Consider the following 16392-nt stretch of genomic DNA (forward strand, 5'->3'; position numbering starts at 1 on the left):
CTGTTGAATAAAATGTGAATAAAGCCACGGTCTGGCTGGGCCCCGTTTATCCAGCGGTGGGCGCCTGGGCAGTCTCCAGCTTTGTCGACAGTAGACGGTGCTGCTGGGAACGTCATACTTGTGTTTGTGTGGACATTGGCCTCCCTTCTCTGGGTGGGCACCTAAGAGTGGAATTGCTAGGCCAGAGGGTAGCCTAGGTTGAACTTTTTAAGAAAATGCTAACCTTTTCCCAAAGGGGCTGCACCATTTTACATTCGCACCAGAAATGTATGAGGGTTCCACTCTCTCCACCTCTCGCTAATACTTGTTACTGTCTTTTTGCTAATAGCCAGATGGCCATCCGTGCTGGTCAGCTAGGACCACCATGACGGAGTGCCACGGACTGCGTGGCTACGCCATGGGAACCTGGTTCGCTGCGATGCTGGAGGCCTCAAGCCTGATACCAAGGGCAAGGCTGGTTTCCTCCAAGGCTTGTCTCTCTGGCTTGTCTTCAGATGGCCGCCCCTCTGTGTGTGTCTGTCTTCATCTCCTCTTCTTATAAGGACACTAATCAGAATGGATTGGGCCCGCCCATATGACCTCAGTTTTTTTTTTTCAAGTTCATTCATTTAAGTAATCTCTACACCCAAACTGGGGCTTGAACTCAGGACGCTAAAGTCAACAGCTGCTTGCTCCCCTGACTGAGCCAGTCAGATGCCCCCCATGGAACCCCATTTTAACTTAATTATCTCTTTAAAGATCCCATTTCCAAATACAACCACATTTTAAGGTGCTGAAGATTAGAACTTCAACAGGAATTTTGGGGGGGACAATTCTGCCTTAACAGTGACCTAGTGGGCATTAGTGATATCGCACTGTGTTTTGAACCTGATTCTAATAAGGAATCAGTTATTGACAACTAATGATATTAATAACTAATGAAGCTAACTGAGCATCTCTTTATGGTTTTATTAGCCACTTATATAATTTTGGTGAAATACCTGTTCAAATAAATGTTCTGAATATTTTTCAGTTGGGTATTTTTTGTCCTATTATTGAGTTGTAAGAACTCTATATATTCTGGATACAAGTCCTTTACCAAATAGATGATTCACAAACAATGTCTCACAGTTTATAATGTATCTTTTCACTTTCTTGGTGGTGTCTTCTGAAGTGCAGAAGTTGGTCATTTTGATGAGGTCCACCATCCATTTTTTTCTCTTACATACCATGCTTTTGGTGTTGTATTTAAGAACTCTTTATCTGACCCAAAGTGATGAAAATTTTCTCATTTATTTTCTTCTAGGGGTTTTATAATTTCAGCTGTTACATTTAAAAAATGATGCATTTTTAAAAAGAATGATGCATTTTGATTTTTTTAAAAAAGATTTTATTTATTTATTTGACAGACAGAGATCACAAGTAGGCAGAGAGGCAGGCAGAGAGGGAGGAGGAAGCAGACTCTCCATGGAGCAGAGAGCCCGACGCAGGCTTCAACCCACTGGGCCCCCCAGGCGCCCCGCACATGTGTTTAGATCTGTAACTTCTCTCAGCGCTTGTCTTGTGCTTCTTTCGTTAGATTTAGTCTTATTATTCCATTGTTATTATGAATGAACTTTTCCCACAATTTCAATAAAATTTTTCATTGCTAGTGTACAGAGACAACTGGTTTTTGTACATTGATCCTATATCCTGAGATCTTGATACTCAGACATTTATTTTTAGTAATTTCTTTCTGGATTCCTTAGAACTTTCTAAATACGGGATCACATCCTCCTCAAATAAAGACGGTTTTACTTTCCATTCCAGTTCAAGCGGTTTTCTGCTCTTGCCACACTGCTTGGCATCGACTGTACGGCGTTGACGAGGCACGTCTTCATCTCCAGCCCAGTCTTAGGGAGAAAGCCGTCCGTCCTCCACTGCGTTCGGTTTGCTGCGGCGCCTTGTACGTGCCTTCTCATCAGGCGTGTTCCTACAACAGTTCCTAGTTCCCAGCTTTTATCGTAAGTGGGACTTGGACTTTGTCAGGTTCCTTTTCTGCGTCTATTAAAATGCTCATGTGTTCTCTGTCCTTCATTTTTTTAAAGATTTTTTAAAGATTTTTTTCAGTTATTTGACAGACAGAGATCACAAGTAGGCAGAGAGGCAGGCAGAGAGCGGAGGGGTTGGGGGGAAGCAGGCTCCCCGCTGAGCAGTGAGCCCGATGCGGGGCTCGATCCCAGGACCCTGAGATCATGACCTGAGCTGAAGGCAGAGGCTTTAACCCACTGAGCCACCCAGGCGTCCCTCTGTCCTTCATTTTATCGGTATAGTGCAACGTAGTAATTCATTTTGAATATTAAATCAATTTTGCCTTCCTAAAATAAATTCCTTTTTATGTGTTTTAATATTTTATTGAGAATTTGTTGTCAGTGTTCATGAGGAATGCTAGTCTATGCTTTTCTTTTCCTTGTACTGTCTTTGTCTCTGCAGTCAGAGGATACTGGCCTCCTGGGATATCCTCCTTGGACAATTTCTATTGATCCGTCTTTAAGAGCAGATCTAACTTGAAGATATTAAATGCTTAAATGTGTCTTCTACTAAACCCTCTAGTGAATTTTTAAGTTTTAGTGATTATGTTTTTTAATTCCAGAATTTCCATTTGATTCTTTAAGAAATTCTGTCTGTAGAAATTACTTCGGACATTTCATTATCCTTCCCTTTGGTTCTTTATGACGGTTCAGTCCGCTGTTGTTCCCAAAGCCCGATATCCGGGTCCGCTCAGAGACACTTCCTATTACCTGCTTTCCCCCTAATTGTGGTTGCACTTCCCTTGTTTCTTTGTCTGCTTGTAATTTTCGGTTGAACCATACGTGTTTTAATGGTCTTGTGAAGGCACAAGGGTGCCATGCCGATGCCGCATGTCCGTGGTGGGGAAATGGTGAGCCGGGGTGGGCGGGTGAGGGCTCTACTTTCTGCTGGATTTTTCTCTGTACCGAAATTTGCTCAAAAAGTCGATTCTCTTCATTTAAAAAAAGAAACAAAAACCAAATTAGATCGTAGCCACTTTGGATTCTGGTGTCTCCCCCTGGGGGTGATGGGCGGTCCGCGGTTCCCTCAGACCGGATCTGCCCGCTGTTCCCTGTGCTGTGCGCACTGCCCTCACGCGGTGACTTGTCCTCCCCAGCTCTGATGCTTCCCGGGGTCCCTTCTGTGCCTACACTGCTCAAGGCCGGGCTCGGTCGGTCCGCGGGGCTCTGCTCTCTGCTGACAGCTGGGAGCGCCCAGGTATGTCTAGGGCTGCCTCCCTGACGTGCCCCCGCAGAGACTCTGTGCCCACTGCCCTCCAGGAGGCTGCTGGCGCCCCCCTTCTGCCCCAAGGCTCAGCCGCCTGTTTGAGCACCCACTTCTCAGCTGCGCCTGGGCCTCAGGCCTCGGGCCTCGGTCCAGAGCCTCTTCCTCACTCCAACCTGTGGGAAGCCCTGTCCCTTGCCTGTGACTGAGCAAACCCAGCTCCAGGAGGGGGACTGTGCCCCGAGTGCAGGGGATGGTTTTCCAGCTTCCAGCCAACGAGGCAGCCCAGTTTGGGGTCCGGCGCCTCCGGGTCACAGAGCTCGGGCCTGCAAGGTCAGAACACTTTGCAGGTGGGTGGCCAGGGGGAGGGGGCATGGGGCGTGCAGGGTCCAGCAGGGGTGCTGAGGTGGGAGGCTTCGCTGCCTCGGACCCCTCCTGTCATGGGTGTGGGCTGGGCCATGGGAGTGATGGTAGCTGGGGGCCAGTGGTGTAGAACAAGTCGCCGGTGACTTTGGGATCCCTGTTCTCTGACCTCTGTCTGGACACACCCACACGCAGCCATAAAACCCCAAGGAGCCTGCGTGGGGAGGAAAAGGGCCAGGCATCTGAGTCACCGTGTGCTTGGGTCTGGAACTCCAGGTCCCCGAGGGCACCGTCTACACCGAGAAGGGGACTCCATCATGAGGAGGTAATGCCTGATGCCCCTGAAGCCAGACCCCCCTAGTCCCTGGGGTACCTCCTTCCTGGCTCAGGCTGGCTGCAGGGGAGGGAGGCGGGGGGAGGCGGGCAGGCGGGGGTGGCTCTCTGTCCTCATCCAGTGTCCTGCGGCGGAACCCAGGGCTGCCAGAGCTCTGCGTCCCGAGCTACCAGTGACGGTGGCCCCTCTGCGGTCTGCGTCCAGGCCCCAGCTTTGAGGGCCAGCCCTGGGCCCCCCATGAGAAAGAGAGAGCACAGCTGTCCCTTGGGGTCCCTTGGCCCAGCAAGGAATCTCTCCTGCACGTGGGAGGGAGGAGGCACCAGGTCTGTGACTGCCGGAAAGAAAGGGTTCGGTCAAGAGAGGAGGCTGGAGGCTATCAAGGGCTGAGGGCAGGGGTCAGAGGGTCCCCTGAGGGAACACCACCCAGGAAGCAGGGGTCCCCTCTTTCCTTCATCCCATGGGGGTCCCCTTCCCTCCTCCTCTAGCCAGGGCTCTCCCCTTGTCCTCCAGTTCTGGGGGTTCCCCTTGGAACTCTGATGTGAACCAGAGGCCATACATCCCTTGTAGAGAAGTGGGTCACTGGGTGGCCTGGGGGCCTTGGGAGCCCTTTGGGATCCAGAGCTGTCCTCCTGGAGAGAGGCCTACAGGGGGCCCACAGCCAGGACCCCAGGTCCCTGGACCCAGCAGCGTCCTCTCCCATGAGGTGCTTTCCCTGGCTGAGCTGGACAGAATGGTGGTGGTGTGGAGTCCAGACACGTAGGCACGGGTCCGCGGGTCAGCCCCTGCTGGCACGGGAGCCGGCCTCTACCAGGGAGGGGGTGCCCTGGAGAGGCAGCGCAGCTGAACGAGACCAGGCGCATGACCCGAAGTCCAGGGCACGCCCCTGCCCTTTGGCTCCCATGGTGCCCGTAGGAACCCTCACCCTGAAGTGCTGAGCCACTTGGAGAAGAGGCAAAGGTCTTTGTGGGACTGGAATCTGTGGCTATGGGGCGAGGGGGCAGCTTGTAGGAAGTCTGGATCTGAGGCCCCTGCTGACCCCCGGGGCCCCCCGACCCCTCCCAGCCCTGCCCAGCCTGCCGCCTTGCCAGCCGCAGAGACAGAAAGAACCCTGCGAGCACAGACGGCTAAAAGATAAACAGAAGCCTATTAAAAGTTGAGTTTATTTGAGCAAAATCAATTACAATCGGGTGTCCTGCCCAGAGATAGGAGGCCTTCTGAGCGCTGCCTGAGGGGGCGGGACGAGGACGTCACAGCAGCAAAAAGCGGTGGGTCCCTGCATGGCGACTTTCCTTTAGGGGACGGACGCAGGGGCCTGTGGGACAGGTGACCCACCCAGGGAGGACTGGGCCGTTCCCGCCTCACGGCTCTAAGGATCCAGTTCTGGGTTCTGATTGGTGACCTGGGGCTTGGGGTGAGCAATTCCATTTTGGGCGTGTTGTCTTGTTTTTAACACACACACATTGTCACACACGCACGCCATAGGCATCATGAACACACGCACACACATGCGTGCAGACACACACGCACGCACGCACACAGGCGCACAGACACGCACAGACACGTATTGCACACACGCATCAGGCACCTGTCAGTCTCCCATCCTCCCCTCTCCGTCTTGGATGAGGCATCCAGGACCTTTACAGCTGGGTCCGTCCTCCTGTCCTTCTCCTCCCTTTGGCCATGGCCCCTCAGACTCCCTGCCTGGGGCTTGGTCTTTGGCTCCCCTGTTGGCCATCCCGGCTACCCTATGGGTCTGGAAAGAGCAGCCCATCCTGCCCGCCTCCTCCTGGGCTTCCTGCCCAGGCACTGGCCCCGCCGTCCAGCGCAGCTCTGAGACGAGCAAGGGGCAGTCTGGCCCTGAGGGAGCCGTGTGACAGCTTCCAGGTGCCACGGACACAGAGCGCTCTGAGATCTCGCCCCGGGTCCTAGCCTGTCAGCACGCAGCCTAGGGTGCTGGACGCCCTCACCGCTCTGTGCCCGAGGGGGAGTGGCCTCGTGTGCAGCTGCCACACGGACACAGGGAGCTGGGGAAGCGCGGCCCGTCACATCCACCCGGCAGCCCGAGTCCGCAGCGGAGGGTCTGTCAAGAGCGCTGGGTGCACGGGCGGTGGCGCCCGCTCTGAGGGGCCCCGCGAGCAAGTGTGGGCCTGTGGCGGTCCCACCCCTGTGCCTGTGTGTCTCTGGTCTGGGGGATGGAGACAGGATGAAAGCACCTGTGGACCTGGCCCCAGGCCTCCCCCGCTGGGACCCGAGCTGCCAGCGTGCCGGGCTGCCCCCCAGGTGTCCTGTCCGGAGCCTGATGAGCCCTGGCCTGCCTCTCACTCTCCCCTCCGGTCCCCGCAGGCTCCTCCTGGTCACCGGCCTGCTGGCTCTGCTGCTGGGGGAGGCCGGCCCGGCTTCCCTGCCCCAGGTACATGTGCCCCTCCACGGGCCCCGCGCCACCGGCCTGGAAAGTGAGGAAAGGGCACCCAGTGCAGCAGGCGGCCCTGTGGGCACCAGGAAGGGCCTCAGGCTGAGCGGGAGTGGCCCCATCACAGCCGCCTGCTGGTCCAGGTGGGGGAGGGGCCCTCGATGACACTCGTGTGCCCTGCGCGTCCGAGCTCCTCCTCGTCCTCGTGCACGCCGCTCAGGTGTAATCTGTGCACGTCACTGGTGTCCGGCCGCATCTCCCCAGCCCTCCTCCCGCCTGCCCCGCCTCGGGTCCAGACCACTCAGACTTGCACACTCGGGAGGGCTGGGAAGGGGAAGGCCCACCCCCTCCTGGCAACAGACAGCGACCGCTCCCCAAGGTCCTGTTCGACTCCCTGCCCTGTGCTCCCCCCGCTCCCCAGAGGGCCGGACTCAGAGGAACTGGCCCTCCTTCCTCAGGCCATCAGCCAGGGAGGGGGGGGGCAGACATAGCCCCAGGGGTGGCCCTGTCTCTCCAGGAGCCACAGGGCCTCAATCCTGTCCCCAGAGGGTGGGGTGGAGTCAGCAAGTATGGTCCCGGGGCGTGGAACCATCTCTCTGCAGGTGTTCTCTGACCACGGACCCCACACCTGTGACCTCCTTCTTCCAGGTCCTCATCCAGACCAAAAGCCAAGTCGGGGGTCCTGAGCGCGACACAAAGGAGTGAGTGTCCCCAGCAGCCCTTGCCACATTCCCCGGCTGTTGCCCCTTCTGGAAACCCTCTAGGCTAAGGGCGTTTGTGGATGAGGGGAGGCCCTGCCCGGCAGCTTCCGGGAGGGGGCACTGCTCCGACCGGCACGGGATCCTGTGGGATCTGTCAGAGACCTACGGGGGGGGGGGGGGTGTGCTCCAGAAAGATCCCCTAGCTTTGCCAGCGTCCTCCAGGATGGCTACCCCACCCTCACGCCCCGGGTTATAGTTACCCACAGAGGCACTTTAAAAAAAATACATATATTTTTTTAAGATTATTTATTTGACAGACGGAGATCACAAGCAGGCAGAGAGCCTGATGCGGGGCTCGATTCCAGGACCCTGAGATCATGACCCGAGCCGAAGGCAGAGGCTTTAACTCCCTGAGCTACCCAGGCGCCCCCCGCAGAGGCACTTCGAAGCCAAGCCCCTTTCCCTGCACTCCTATGAGGCAACCCCGGATGGCTTCTCCCCCAGGGCCACGTCAGGCCAAGCCAGGCCAGAGGACAGACAGCCACTCCCCAGCCTGCACAGGCCTGGCCTCTGGGACAGGAGGGAGCTCTTGCCCAAGTTTCCCAGGTCTCCACGACGCAGGGCTGGGCCAAGATGTTTTCTCAGGGGACACCCTTAGGCTGCCTCCCAAGGGACGCTCCGACCTTCCTGGGCCCCGATAGCTCAGGGATGTGGTGGTGGGGGGCGGCGGTTGCCTGGCTGGCGGGTCTGGGTTCCGTGGAGGCTGCCCGGCCATAGCTCTTGGGCTATGTGGTGCTTGTCCAGGGGTCCCCCGGGGCCGCTGGTGAGGGATGGAACAGAGCCACCAAGGACCCTGGTGGGGAGCAACCTCCCACGAGGTCTCCCGCCCAGGGCCTCCAGGCTGCTTGGAAGGTGGTGGGTACCCTCACTGGCGGGGCTCCTGGCTCCTCCTGCACAGGTAGACCTGACCCGGCTCTGCTCGCAGGGCCTGGGACGCCCGTGTGGTGGACACTCTGAAGACAGACAACCAGCTCCTGGGGCTGTTAGCGGCACCAAACCTTGCCGCTGCCACGTGGGAGAAACGGCAAGGTCAGGGGGGCACCAGGAGGGCAGTGGGCAAGGTCACAGCGGCAGAGCCCATGGGGTCGACCTCCCTCCAGAAGGAGACCTCGCCTCCATCCCATCTCCTTGTCCCTAGGCACCAAGGCCCAGGCAGGGACGGAGGACACCCTGGGCCATGTTCCAAGGCCCAGGTGGGATCCTGAGCTGGACCGTGATGACCTGTACCACCCAGCGCCCGAGGAGGCCAGGGAGGCCCAGGATGAGATAGGGCTCTGGTCCTGGGCACTCTCACTTCCCCAGGTGCTTCAAGGGCCCGAGGAGGACCGAGACCACATCTACCACCCCAGGGAGGATTCTGGGGGGCCCTGACCCCTCCCCAACTGGAAAAATAAACCTCACAGAGGTGGAGGCCACATGTGTCTTCAGCAACAGTGACCACGGTCCTAGCCTGCTCTGTCGGGGACAAGGAAAGGCCTGTGTCCTCTTGGTGCCACAGGCTTGTCTCCAAACACCAAGAGCCCCCAAAGCTCCCCCATCCCAGCGCCCCTGCTCCTGGGACGATTGGCTTCCCTCAGGCCTCCTCCCTGGACGGTGGGATGGGGCCCGGGGCATGGCAGAGGTCAGTGGTTAGGACCAGTCAGCTCCCCACAGATGGGCCCTAAAAAGACAGCAGGGGGTGCATCGCTGGGTGCTCAGGTTGGGGGTGGTGCAGGACTCAGGCCCAGGCCCCTGGTCCTCCCCATTCTCTGGGTGCTTGTCCAGAGCTGCCCAAGGGGCCGGACCCCAGGGCACGGCCCAAACGTGCAGCTGCACGCATGGGCTCACTGCAGCTATGTGACGTACTGAACGAGCGTCGAGTGTGTGTGCAAAGGCAGTCGGGGTTTCTGTGTGGCGATCACGCCCCTGTCTCAAGAGGGAAGCCTGGGGTGCCTCCCGCGCCCCAGCCTGAGCCCCTCCACTGGCTAGGACGAATAGGGCTCCAGGCAGAGGCCATCCAGGGCTCGACTTTGAGGCATGTGGCTGCTCCGGGGACTGCGGGCTGCCCAGGGTAACCTCACGTGCCCTGGAATTCCATGTCCTGTCATGGGTCTCCTCTGAGCACCTGGATGGCAGCCCACGCCCCAGGGCACTGCCATCTTCATGTCACCGTGGAAGGGACCCCAGACTGGACCCTGACCTGTCCGTGGTCCTGCCCTCACAGTGGTAGGGTGGCCCCAGCCTCCTCACGGTGCACTTGGCACCCGCTCTTGCCCCGGATCCGGGGAGCCAGGTACCTGGGGAGGCCCCAGACTGCGTCCCACATGGCACGCACGGGGGTTAGCAGGCCCGTAGGTCATCCCCCTGCCCCGGTCGGGTCAAGGGTGGCCATCTCTGAGCAATTTGAGGGTGCCCAGCTCAGATCCAAGGTCAGTGGCGGCCTCAGTCCTGGGCAGCGCAGGGTGGCTTGTAGCCCCATCTCTCTCCCGTGTCACTGGAGCCAGGACTCCCCAGGGGCGTTTCCTCCAGCCCGAGGGTGCAGCCATGCAGCTGAGAGTGGGCCGTTGAGGTGCGCGAGCCTCCTGAGCAAGAGGACACGGGCAGCGGCCAGAGGCTCTGCAGTGTAGACAACATCCAAAGGCATTTGACTGTACACTTGGCCTGTGTGCAGCGTATTACAGGTCAGTGAAGTCTCAATAAAGCTGTTTAAAGCAAGGCCTTTGTGTGGCTGGAGGTGGCCGTGGGGTCAGGGGTCTGGGGTTAAGCCCTGGCAATGACTGGGCCTGGCCAGGCTGAGACCTGGACCCCCAGCCCAGTGGGCCTGCCTGCCCCCCAGGTTCTCGGGACACCAGCCCCGGGCTCTGAGGGGCCTAGAGGCCCAGGCGCCCCTCACACCAGCTTCTGCATCCGCGTGGCTACAGGAAGGCCTGGGGGGGGGAAGGTTTGGGGAGACCCTGGGTTCCAGAGCAGTGACGGCTGGCTACCCCCGCCCTGAGCCCCAGCCCAAGTCTCAGGCCGAAGCCACCACAGCCTCCCTTCTGCGTGCTGCCTTCGGGCAGTCTGGCCCTTTCCTGCTGGGCAACGCCAGGGACGTGCTCCTGCCCTTCACCTCCCCTCCCCCACCAGCCCATGTCGCAGAAGAGCTCAGGCTCCCGGGTGTTCAGTAGGCACTCAACCACCAGAGAGAGGGAAGCGATGACCGACCCCCACGCTCCCCGGCGCCCAGAATGACCCCTGCCCGCCACCCCCAGCTCTGGGGCGGACTGCAGAGCCCCCTCCACTCAGGGCCCGCCAGCCCAGCCCTCCGCGGGGTCTCCTCACAAGAGGACCTCTACGCGCGTGAGCTCTTGTCCTGAGCGCAGGGACCTGCCTCAGACCTTAGGGAGGAGAGAGGCCTTCCTTCCTGCCTGAGGGTGCACGGGGATGGGGGGGCGCCCTGAGGAGACAACGGCCTCCCTCGTGTCCGGCACCGAACAATCTTTGTGGGGACGGGGCTGTCGTTGAAACCTCTGACTTCAGAGACGAGTCACCACACTTCACGTCATTGTCGTAAATTGGGTGAGGCCCAGTCCCCGTCAGCAGCACCTCCCTCACCCCCCAAAGACCCGCCTGGTCCCTGCGGTCCTCAGCTGGGGCCGTCTGGGCTGAGCGGGGCAGGGCTGGTTTGTCCGCGGTCTGGCCTGGACATGCAGACTCCTCTCTGGGCCCAGGGGTCTTCGCCAGGCCTAGATTAGAGCCTCGGGGGTCAGCACCCCCTTCTTGAGGATGAGGTTTCCATAAAGGGCCGTCTCCCTGCACAAGGAGCTGAGCTGAGCACCAGGCTGGGTCCCCGCTCTGCTGCCCGTCCCGCCCCCTTTCATCCCACCCACCAGGCAAGTCCAGGGACCAGTTCTCAGGAGAATCCCTCGACAATCCTATTCCCAGTGCCTCCGGGGCTGAGCCCGGGATGGGGAGTGGCCCTGTGACCCAGACCCAGACAGTCCCAGCCAAAGCTACCCCGACCAGCAGGACCCAAAGGGACCCCGTGGACTCGGCCAGAACTCACCCAGTTGCCACAACAGCAAACGCCTTTTTGGCCCGCTCATAAAACTCAAACCTCTCTATCTTCACCAGGGCGCTCTGGAAGGCAAAACGGCACAGTGGAGGGGCCTTGCTCAGAAACCCTCAGGGCCCAAGCAGGCACCGCGCCATGAGGAGACACAGCCGCTCTGAGCTCCACGACTGGCTCTCCTGGCTGGGGTCCCAAGGATGCTCAGCCTCTGAGCTGTGAAGACTGGGCAGGCAGGCACACAGGGCCCTGTGTCCCTTGGAGTTGGTCTAAGGGCAGGAGGGCCCCTGCCCAGGACAGGAGTCCCAGGCAGCCTGTCCTCGATGGGTCCTGCCCAAGACGTGTCGGTGGGAGGTCCTGGGAAGGGCAGGTTCATCCTCTCAAAATATAGGGGTGACACGCAGCATCAGGCCAGGCTTCTGGCCATAAGACAGGGGCCGGGGTGCCTCACTTGCCCCTGGCTCCTCACACAGGCTGGGACGGGTGACGCACCCCAGGCCACGACAGGGTCCCTGACCTGAGAGGTGAGAGGCTGGGGGCCGGGAACAGTCCCAGGGTCCCTCTTCTGTGGAGGGTGAGCACGTGAGCCACAACTGCAGGGGGCTTGGGGCCGCATCTCTTACTCCCACCGGCCTCCACAGAGGTGCAGAGGGTCCCCGGGGGCCCCCGGGGTGGGGCACGGCCTCACCACGCAGCCAGCCTCCAGGAGGATGGACTCGTAGCTCTCCCACACCGGGGTCTGAAGGCCGATCTTCCTGTCGCCGGGCACCAGCTCCATGACGGCAGCCTAGGGACAGCGGGGGGTCAGCTCTGTGGCCTACGCACCCAGCTGCCCTGGTCCCAGCTTCCCCTCCCACTGGATGACAGTTCAGGGGTCCTCTGAGATCTGACCAAGAAGAAACCCAGGCCCAGAGCAAGGAGGGGGCACAGGGCAACAGGCACTCACCGGGCTCTCTACGTAGCTGTCCAGCGGCAGCAGCTTCAGCACAGCCTCCAGGAGCTGTGGGATGCCCAGGCCTAGGGCGGAGGGCCAGCTTCAGACGGGAGCCCCGTCCCACCAGCCGCCGACAGAGCCGCCTGCCCTCCAGGCCTGTCCACGCCTTTTACCCTGGGCCTTACCAAGCTGGCCAGCCAGGACGGCCTCGGGCCAGGGACAGGGCGGGGGAGGCAGGCCCCTGCTGCCTGCCTGGTGACACTTATTGGAGTCTCCCTGCCGCAGCACCTGTGACCATCCTGGCCCTGGGCTTGCCCTGCCCGCCAGTCCGTACTTCATAAGTCACTGGTGGTGACCTCCCCTCCTCACCCGCCTGGATGGGCACCCGGGCCACTTCCCTGACCCCAGCACCCCCAGATGACCCCTGGGTGGCCGCCTTTCTCCTGTGATGAGGGTAGTGTGGTCTGGGAAGAGGCTGTTCTGTCCCAGGCTGCCCTAGGCTGCCCGCCGGTTTCCGAGGTCCTTGTCGTCCTGTGGAGCTGGTTTCTCATGGTTAAAGGGACTTGTGTGGCTGCACAGAACAGGGAAATTCGGGGCTGGGGACAAGACCAAAATGGGCTGCCATCTTATCAGCCTGCGGCCGGGAAGCCCTGCTATCCCGAGTGCGTTTTCTTCTGCTGTTTTTTCTGCTCTTCTCCGCGGTCAGACCCGTCTGCGTAGCTGGCCTTCACGCCTCATCGTTTTTGCCACTAACTCGCAGGGCTTGTGGGACGCTCGGAAGCTTGGCCACTCCTTACCTTTCAGCATTCTGGCCTTTCCCATGGCCCACCTTGTCCTGTCCTCCTTGGACAGGAGAGCGTGCAGGGTCCTCTGGCCCATGGTGTAAACCGAGGCACGGCTGGCTCATCTCCCTCAGCAGAGGGTGGAAGCCAAGGTCACTGGGTCTGGAGTCAGCAACCCACTGAATGGGCCTCAGACCACTGGCCCCCTGTCCAGTTTACCCTACATTTCACATCTTTGTGCCACAGTGGCCTCGATTTTGCAGGGAGAGTTGTGTCGCCTCAGAGCATTGCTGAGGGTAGGGGGACAGCCAAGGCCAGTGCCAGCCCGGGTGGGGCAGGACAGGGCAGGACGCTGGTGTCCTCACACCCCCTACCCCCTTGCTCTTGGTACTAACCGTCACCTTGGGGCCCTGGCTGCAGGCCCCTCCGAGTCAAGCCTTCCACCCACCCAGAGGGTCCCAGAGACAGAGCATGTGAGCACCCGGAGCCTGCGAGGTCAGTACTGGGATTTCTACAGCAGAGCAAAAGCTGAACAGCTGACCTGTGCTGTGGGGAGCAGGGGTGCATCAGTGTTCAGCCAGCCAACAAGCCACTGGGCCTCAGTTTCCCCACTTGCAAGAAGCTACCAAGAGGTGCCTGAGATGGAGCAGGAGGCCCAGGGTCACCTCTGGGGACTCCCTGGGTCACCGGTGGGTGCTGGGGCGTCAGTGGGGATGGGGGCACAGGGCGACACTTGGGGAGGGCAGAGCTGGGAGCCTAACCCTCCCTGCCCGGCGCTCACCGTCAGCGCGGATCTCCTCCGGCCCACACCTGCATATGGACGCGGTGGGGAAGTTCACGTCTGCGAAAACTGAACGCCACGCAACCGGGTCAGACAGCCCCTGGTGGGCCCGCGTGGGTGGGCACAGACCTCGGGGCACCTGTCGCATACGGTAGACCACGCCCACTGCCCTCCCCGACCCCTCCCGTCAGAGGTGGGGGCGGGGAGAAGCCGCAGGTGCCCCAGGACTAGAACAAGGGACCCCCGCCCCGTTCCACCCCCTGGGGCGCCGCCAGCGCAGCCCCCGCCCGAGGCCCAGGGCTCCAGGAAAGTCAAACCGCCAGAGAAAGAGGCGTGGCCCCTCGGGGACCCTCTGGGAGGGCGTCTGGAGAACAGCACCGGCCTGAGGCCGCAGCTGGGAACTGGGCCCCGGGGGCCCCCAGGAAGCCGGGCTGGGGAGGGGCCGGACCTGCCGGACACGGCGCAGCCTGGACCAAGGGCCACCGCCCTCGTGACCGCTTGGGGCCCACCAAGGTCTGGGCTGGGGCTTGGCCACCAACCAACTTGGCCCCGGTTTGCTAAAGAATGTGGGTGGGGGTGGGGTGGGGGTGTCCTACTGGGAAGTGGGACGGGGCGGCCAAACCAAGGCCTCCACCCCGGGACCCGGCTTTTCCCGGGCTTGGGGAGTCGTCGCGCCCCCCCCCCCCACCGCTGGGGGCACAGTCTGGGTCGGGACCCCTGCAGGGCCTGGGGTGGCGGGGGCCCCGCGCGCGCCTCGCCCGGCTTTTGCCCAAGGGTGGGGGTCCCGAGGCCCTGTCCCCGCCCCTCACCGATCTCGTCGCCGTGCCCCATCCGCGCCAGGGCGTAGAGCAGCTCGGGGGACAGCAGCGCCGGAACGCCCTTTAGCACCACCATGATCTCCGGCCCTGGAGCGGGGGGCGGGGCCTCGACGCAGGGGCGCGGCCTCGGCGGAAGGGGCGGGGCCTCGACGCAGGGGCGGGGTGGGGGCGGGAGCGGGCAGCCCGAGGACTGCGCGCACGGGACTGCGGCTCGCGCGTGCTGACCGGGGGCGGCGGCGGGGGCGACACCCGGTCCACCCCGCAGGCGTCTTCCGGGGCCTCACGTCCCTCGCTTGGTCCCAGACCCGAGCTCCCCGCGGCCGCCCCTCGCGGCCTCCCCATCACCCTTCAGTTACGCCCCCAGGTCTCGCTGTCCCCCCGCCCCAACTCCCACCCCAGCCCCCCGGGTCCCTGGAGGAGCGGGTGGCCAGTCCCGTCCGACTTCTTCACCAACATTCTTCGCAAGGACAGCCACGGGCCTGCCCTGGAGGGAACCCTGGAGGGCAGGCAGGAGCCCCCTCGGGGCCAAGCTGGGGTCTCCACCTTGTCTCCCAGGCGCCTACCCGCTGACACCCGTCACCCGAGTGGGGTGCCGTGTTCCATCCCAGGACAGCAGTGACCTGACCGCTTCTTCCCCCGGGGCCCCAGCTTGACTGTCCTCCTCAGGACTGGACCTTCCCACCCCTGACCCCACCAAGATGGGGTGTCCAGATTGGGGGTGGGGTGGGGCTTGGGTCCACAGCCCGTGCCCTTGAACGGAGGGAGCACCTTGCCTTCAGCTGGCCAGAGTCCCCCACCTGCAGGACCCTTGTCCCTGGAGACCTGGGATCTGGGATGCTGGGACCACGAACCATACCGTGCCTTCCTGTCCACCGTGTCACCACTTCCCTGCTGGAAGATGCTCACCTCCCCAGAGGTGCACCCCTCAGGCTGTGTCCAGGGCCAGACCCTGGTTGACTGTGGAGCGGGCTGTTCTCCAAAACCGGTGGCAACACTGCATCTGCCATCCTGGAGGGCCAGGGGCCCCGTTCCACTGCGAGATGGCTCTCTTCCCTTCCCTTCAACCAGGCGGACCTTTGTAATTGCTCCAACCAAAAGAATGTGCTGGAAAGGGTGCTTCTGAGGATAGGTCATAAAAGGCAGTATGGCTTCCTCCTGATTCTCTCGTCAGGATGCTTGTCCAGGGAGCCCAGACACAGTATTGGCAGGAAGCCTAGGGCACACAGAGCGCCTCCCTGTGGGTACTCTGGCCCTTAGCCCCAGCTAGGCCCAGCGGGGGCAGCACCAACCAACAGACGAGTGACTGGTCAGAAGGTTCCAACTCAGGGCCCAGACACAGTGAGGTGAAGACAAGCTGACCCACCGGCACCCAGACAGACTGTGGGAACAGCTAGGACTGCTGTCTTGAGCTACTGAGTTCAGGAGCAATTCTGCAGACATGACTGACAGATCCAGGAGTGTCCTGGGCCCTGCCGAGGGCCTTTCTCGGCTTTCGATCTTGGTTGCTCTCTTCCAAGCCCTCTCACACTCGGGCTGGAGGGCGGACGGCGGCGCAGGTGCCCACACGTGTGCTGCTTATCGGCCTGCTTACAGCCTCACCACCAGACCTCATTGTTCACCCTGCAGATGGGACCCTGCTCAGCTCCAACAGGCCCCGGCCTCCGCTCACGGGGCTGCCTGGCACAGCGGCCCAGCAGGAGACAGTCCAACCCGGAGCCAAGGCCGGGCTCCCTCCGTGTGGAGCCCACCTTCTTCCACGTCATTCCCAAATGGACTCAGGGTTTGTGGTCTTTGTCACAGCCTCCAGCCCTGCGGTGACAGGAAATGCTGGGAGGCCAGGCCACTCCCGGGAAGGCTTTGTACATGAAAAACAGCAAAACTAGAGCAAAAACCTGAAGAAGGTGAAGATGTCTCTGTGTTTCACTGCTGG

General features: G+C 61.0%; 2 protein-coding genes across 5 annotated transcripts; one reads left to right on the forward strand and one right to left on the reverse strand.

Moving 5' to 3' along the window:
• Positions 1-3194: 3194 nt before the first annotated feature.
• Positions 3195-8557, forward strand: PRAP1 (proline rich acidic protein 1). Of its 3 annotated transcripts, none has more exons than XM_046026851.1 (6): positions 3195-3246; positions 3811-3940; positions 6293-6359; positions 7008-7060; positions 8046-8149; positions 8259-8557. In XM_046026851.1, exons 2-6 carry the CDS (start codon positions 3933-3935, stop codon positions 8489-8491), a joined length of 465 nt encoding a protein of 154 aa, XP_045882807.1. In that variant the 5' UTR covers positions 3195-3246; positions 3811-3932; the 3' UTR covers positions 8492-8557. The 3 variants fall into 3 exon arrangements, with proteins under 3 accessions (XP_045882807.1, XP_045882806.1, XP_045882805.1); XM_046026850.1 differs by lacking the exon at positions 3195-3246 and adding an exon at positions 3521-3602; XM_046026849.1 differs by lacking the exon at positions 3195-3246 and adding an exon at positions 3529-3585.
• A 135-nt stretch (positions 8558-8692) lies between these two features.
• Positions 8693-14864, reverse strand: FUOM (fucose mutarotase). Of its 2 annotated transcripts, XM_046026852.1 has the most exons (6): positions 14454-14832; positions 13645-13713; positions 12094-12164; positions 11836-11934; positions 11145-11218; positions 8693-10891 (listed from the first exon to the last, which is right to left on the reverse strand). In XM_046026852.1, the coding sequence occupies exons 1-6, from the start codon at positions 14536-14538 to the stop codon at positions 10825-10827; spliced, it is 465 nt and encodes a 154-aa protein (XP_045882808.1). In that variant the 5' UTR covers positions 14539-14832; the 3' UTR covers positions 8693-10824. The 2 variants fall into 2 exon arrangements, with proteins under 2 accessions (XP_045882808.1, XP_045882809.1); XM_046026853.1 differs by lacking the exon at positions 13645-13713 and having other exon boundaries at positions 14454-14864.
• Positions 14865-16392: the final 1528 nt, after the last annotated feature.

The sequence above is a fragment of the Meles meles genome, chromosome 13, assembly GCF_922984935.1.
Source record: "Meles meles chromosome 13, mMelMel3.1 paternal haplotype, whole genome shotgun sequence".
Taxonomy (NCBI): Eukaryota; Metazoa; Chordata; class Mammalia; order Carnivora; family Mustelidae; genus Meles; species Meles meles.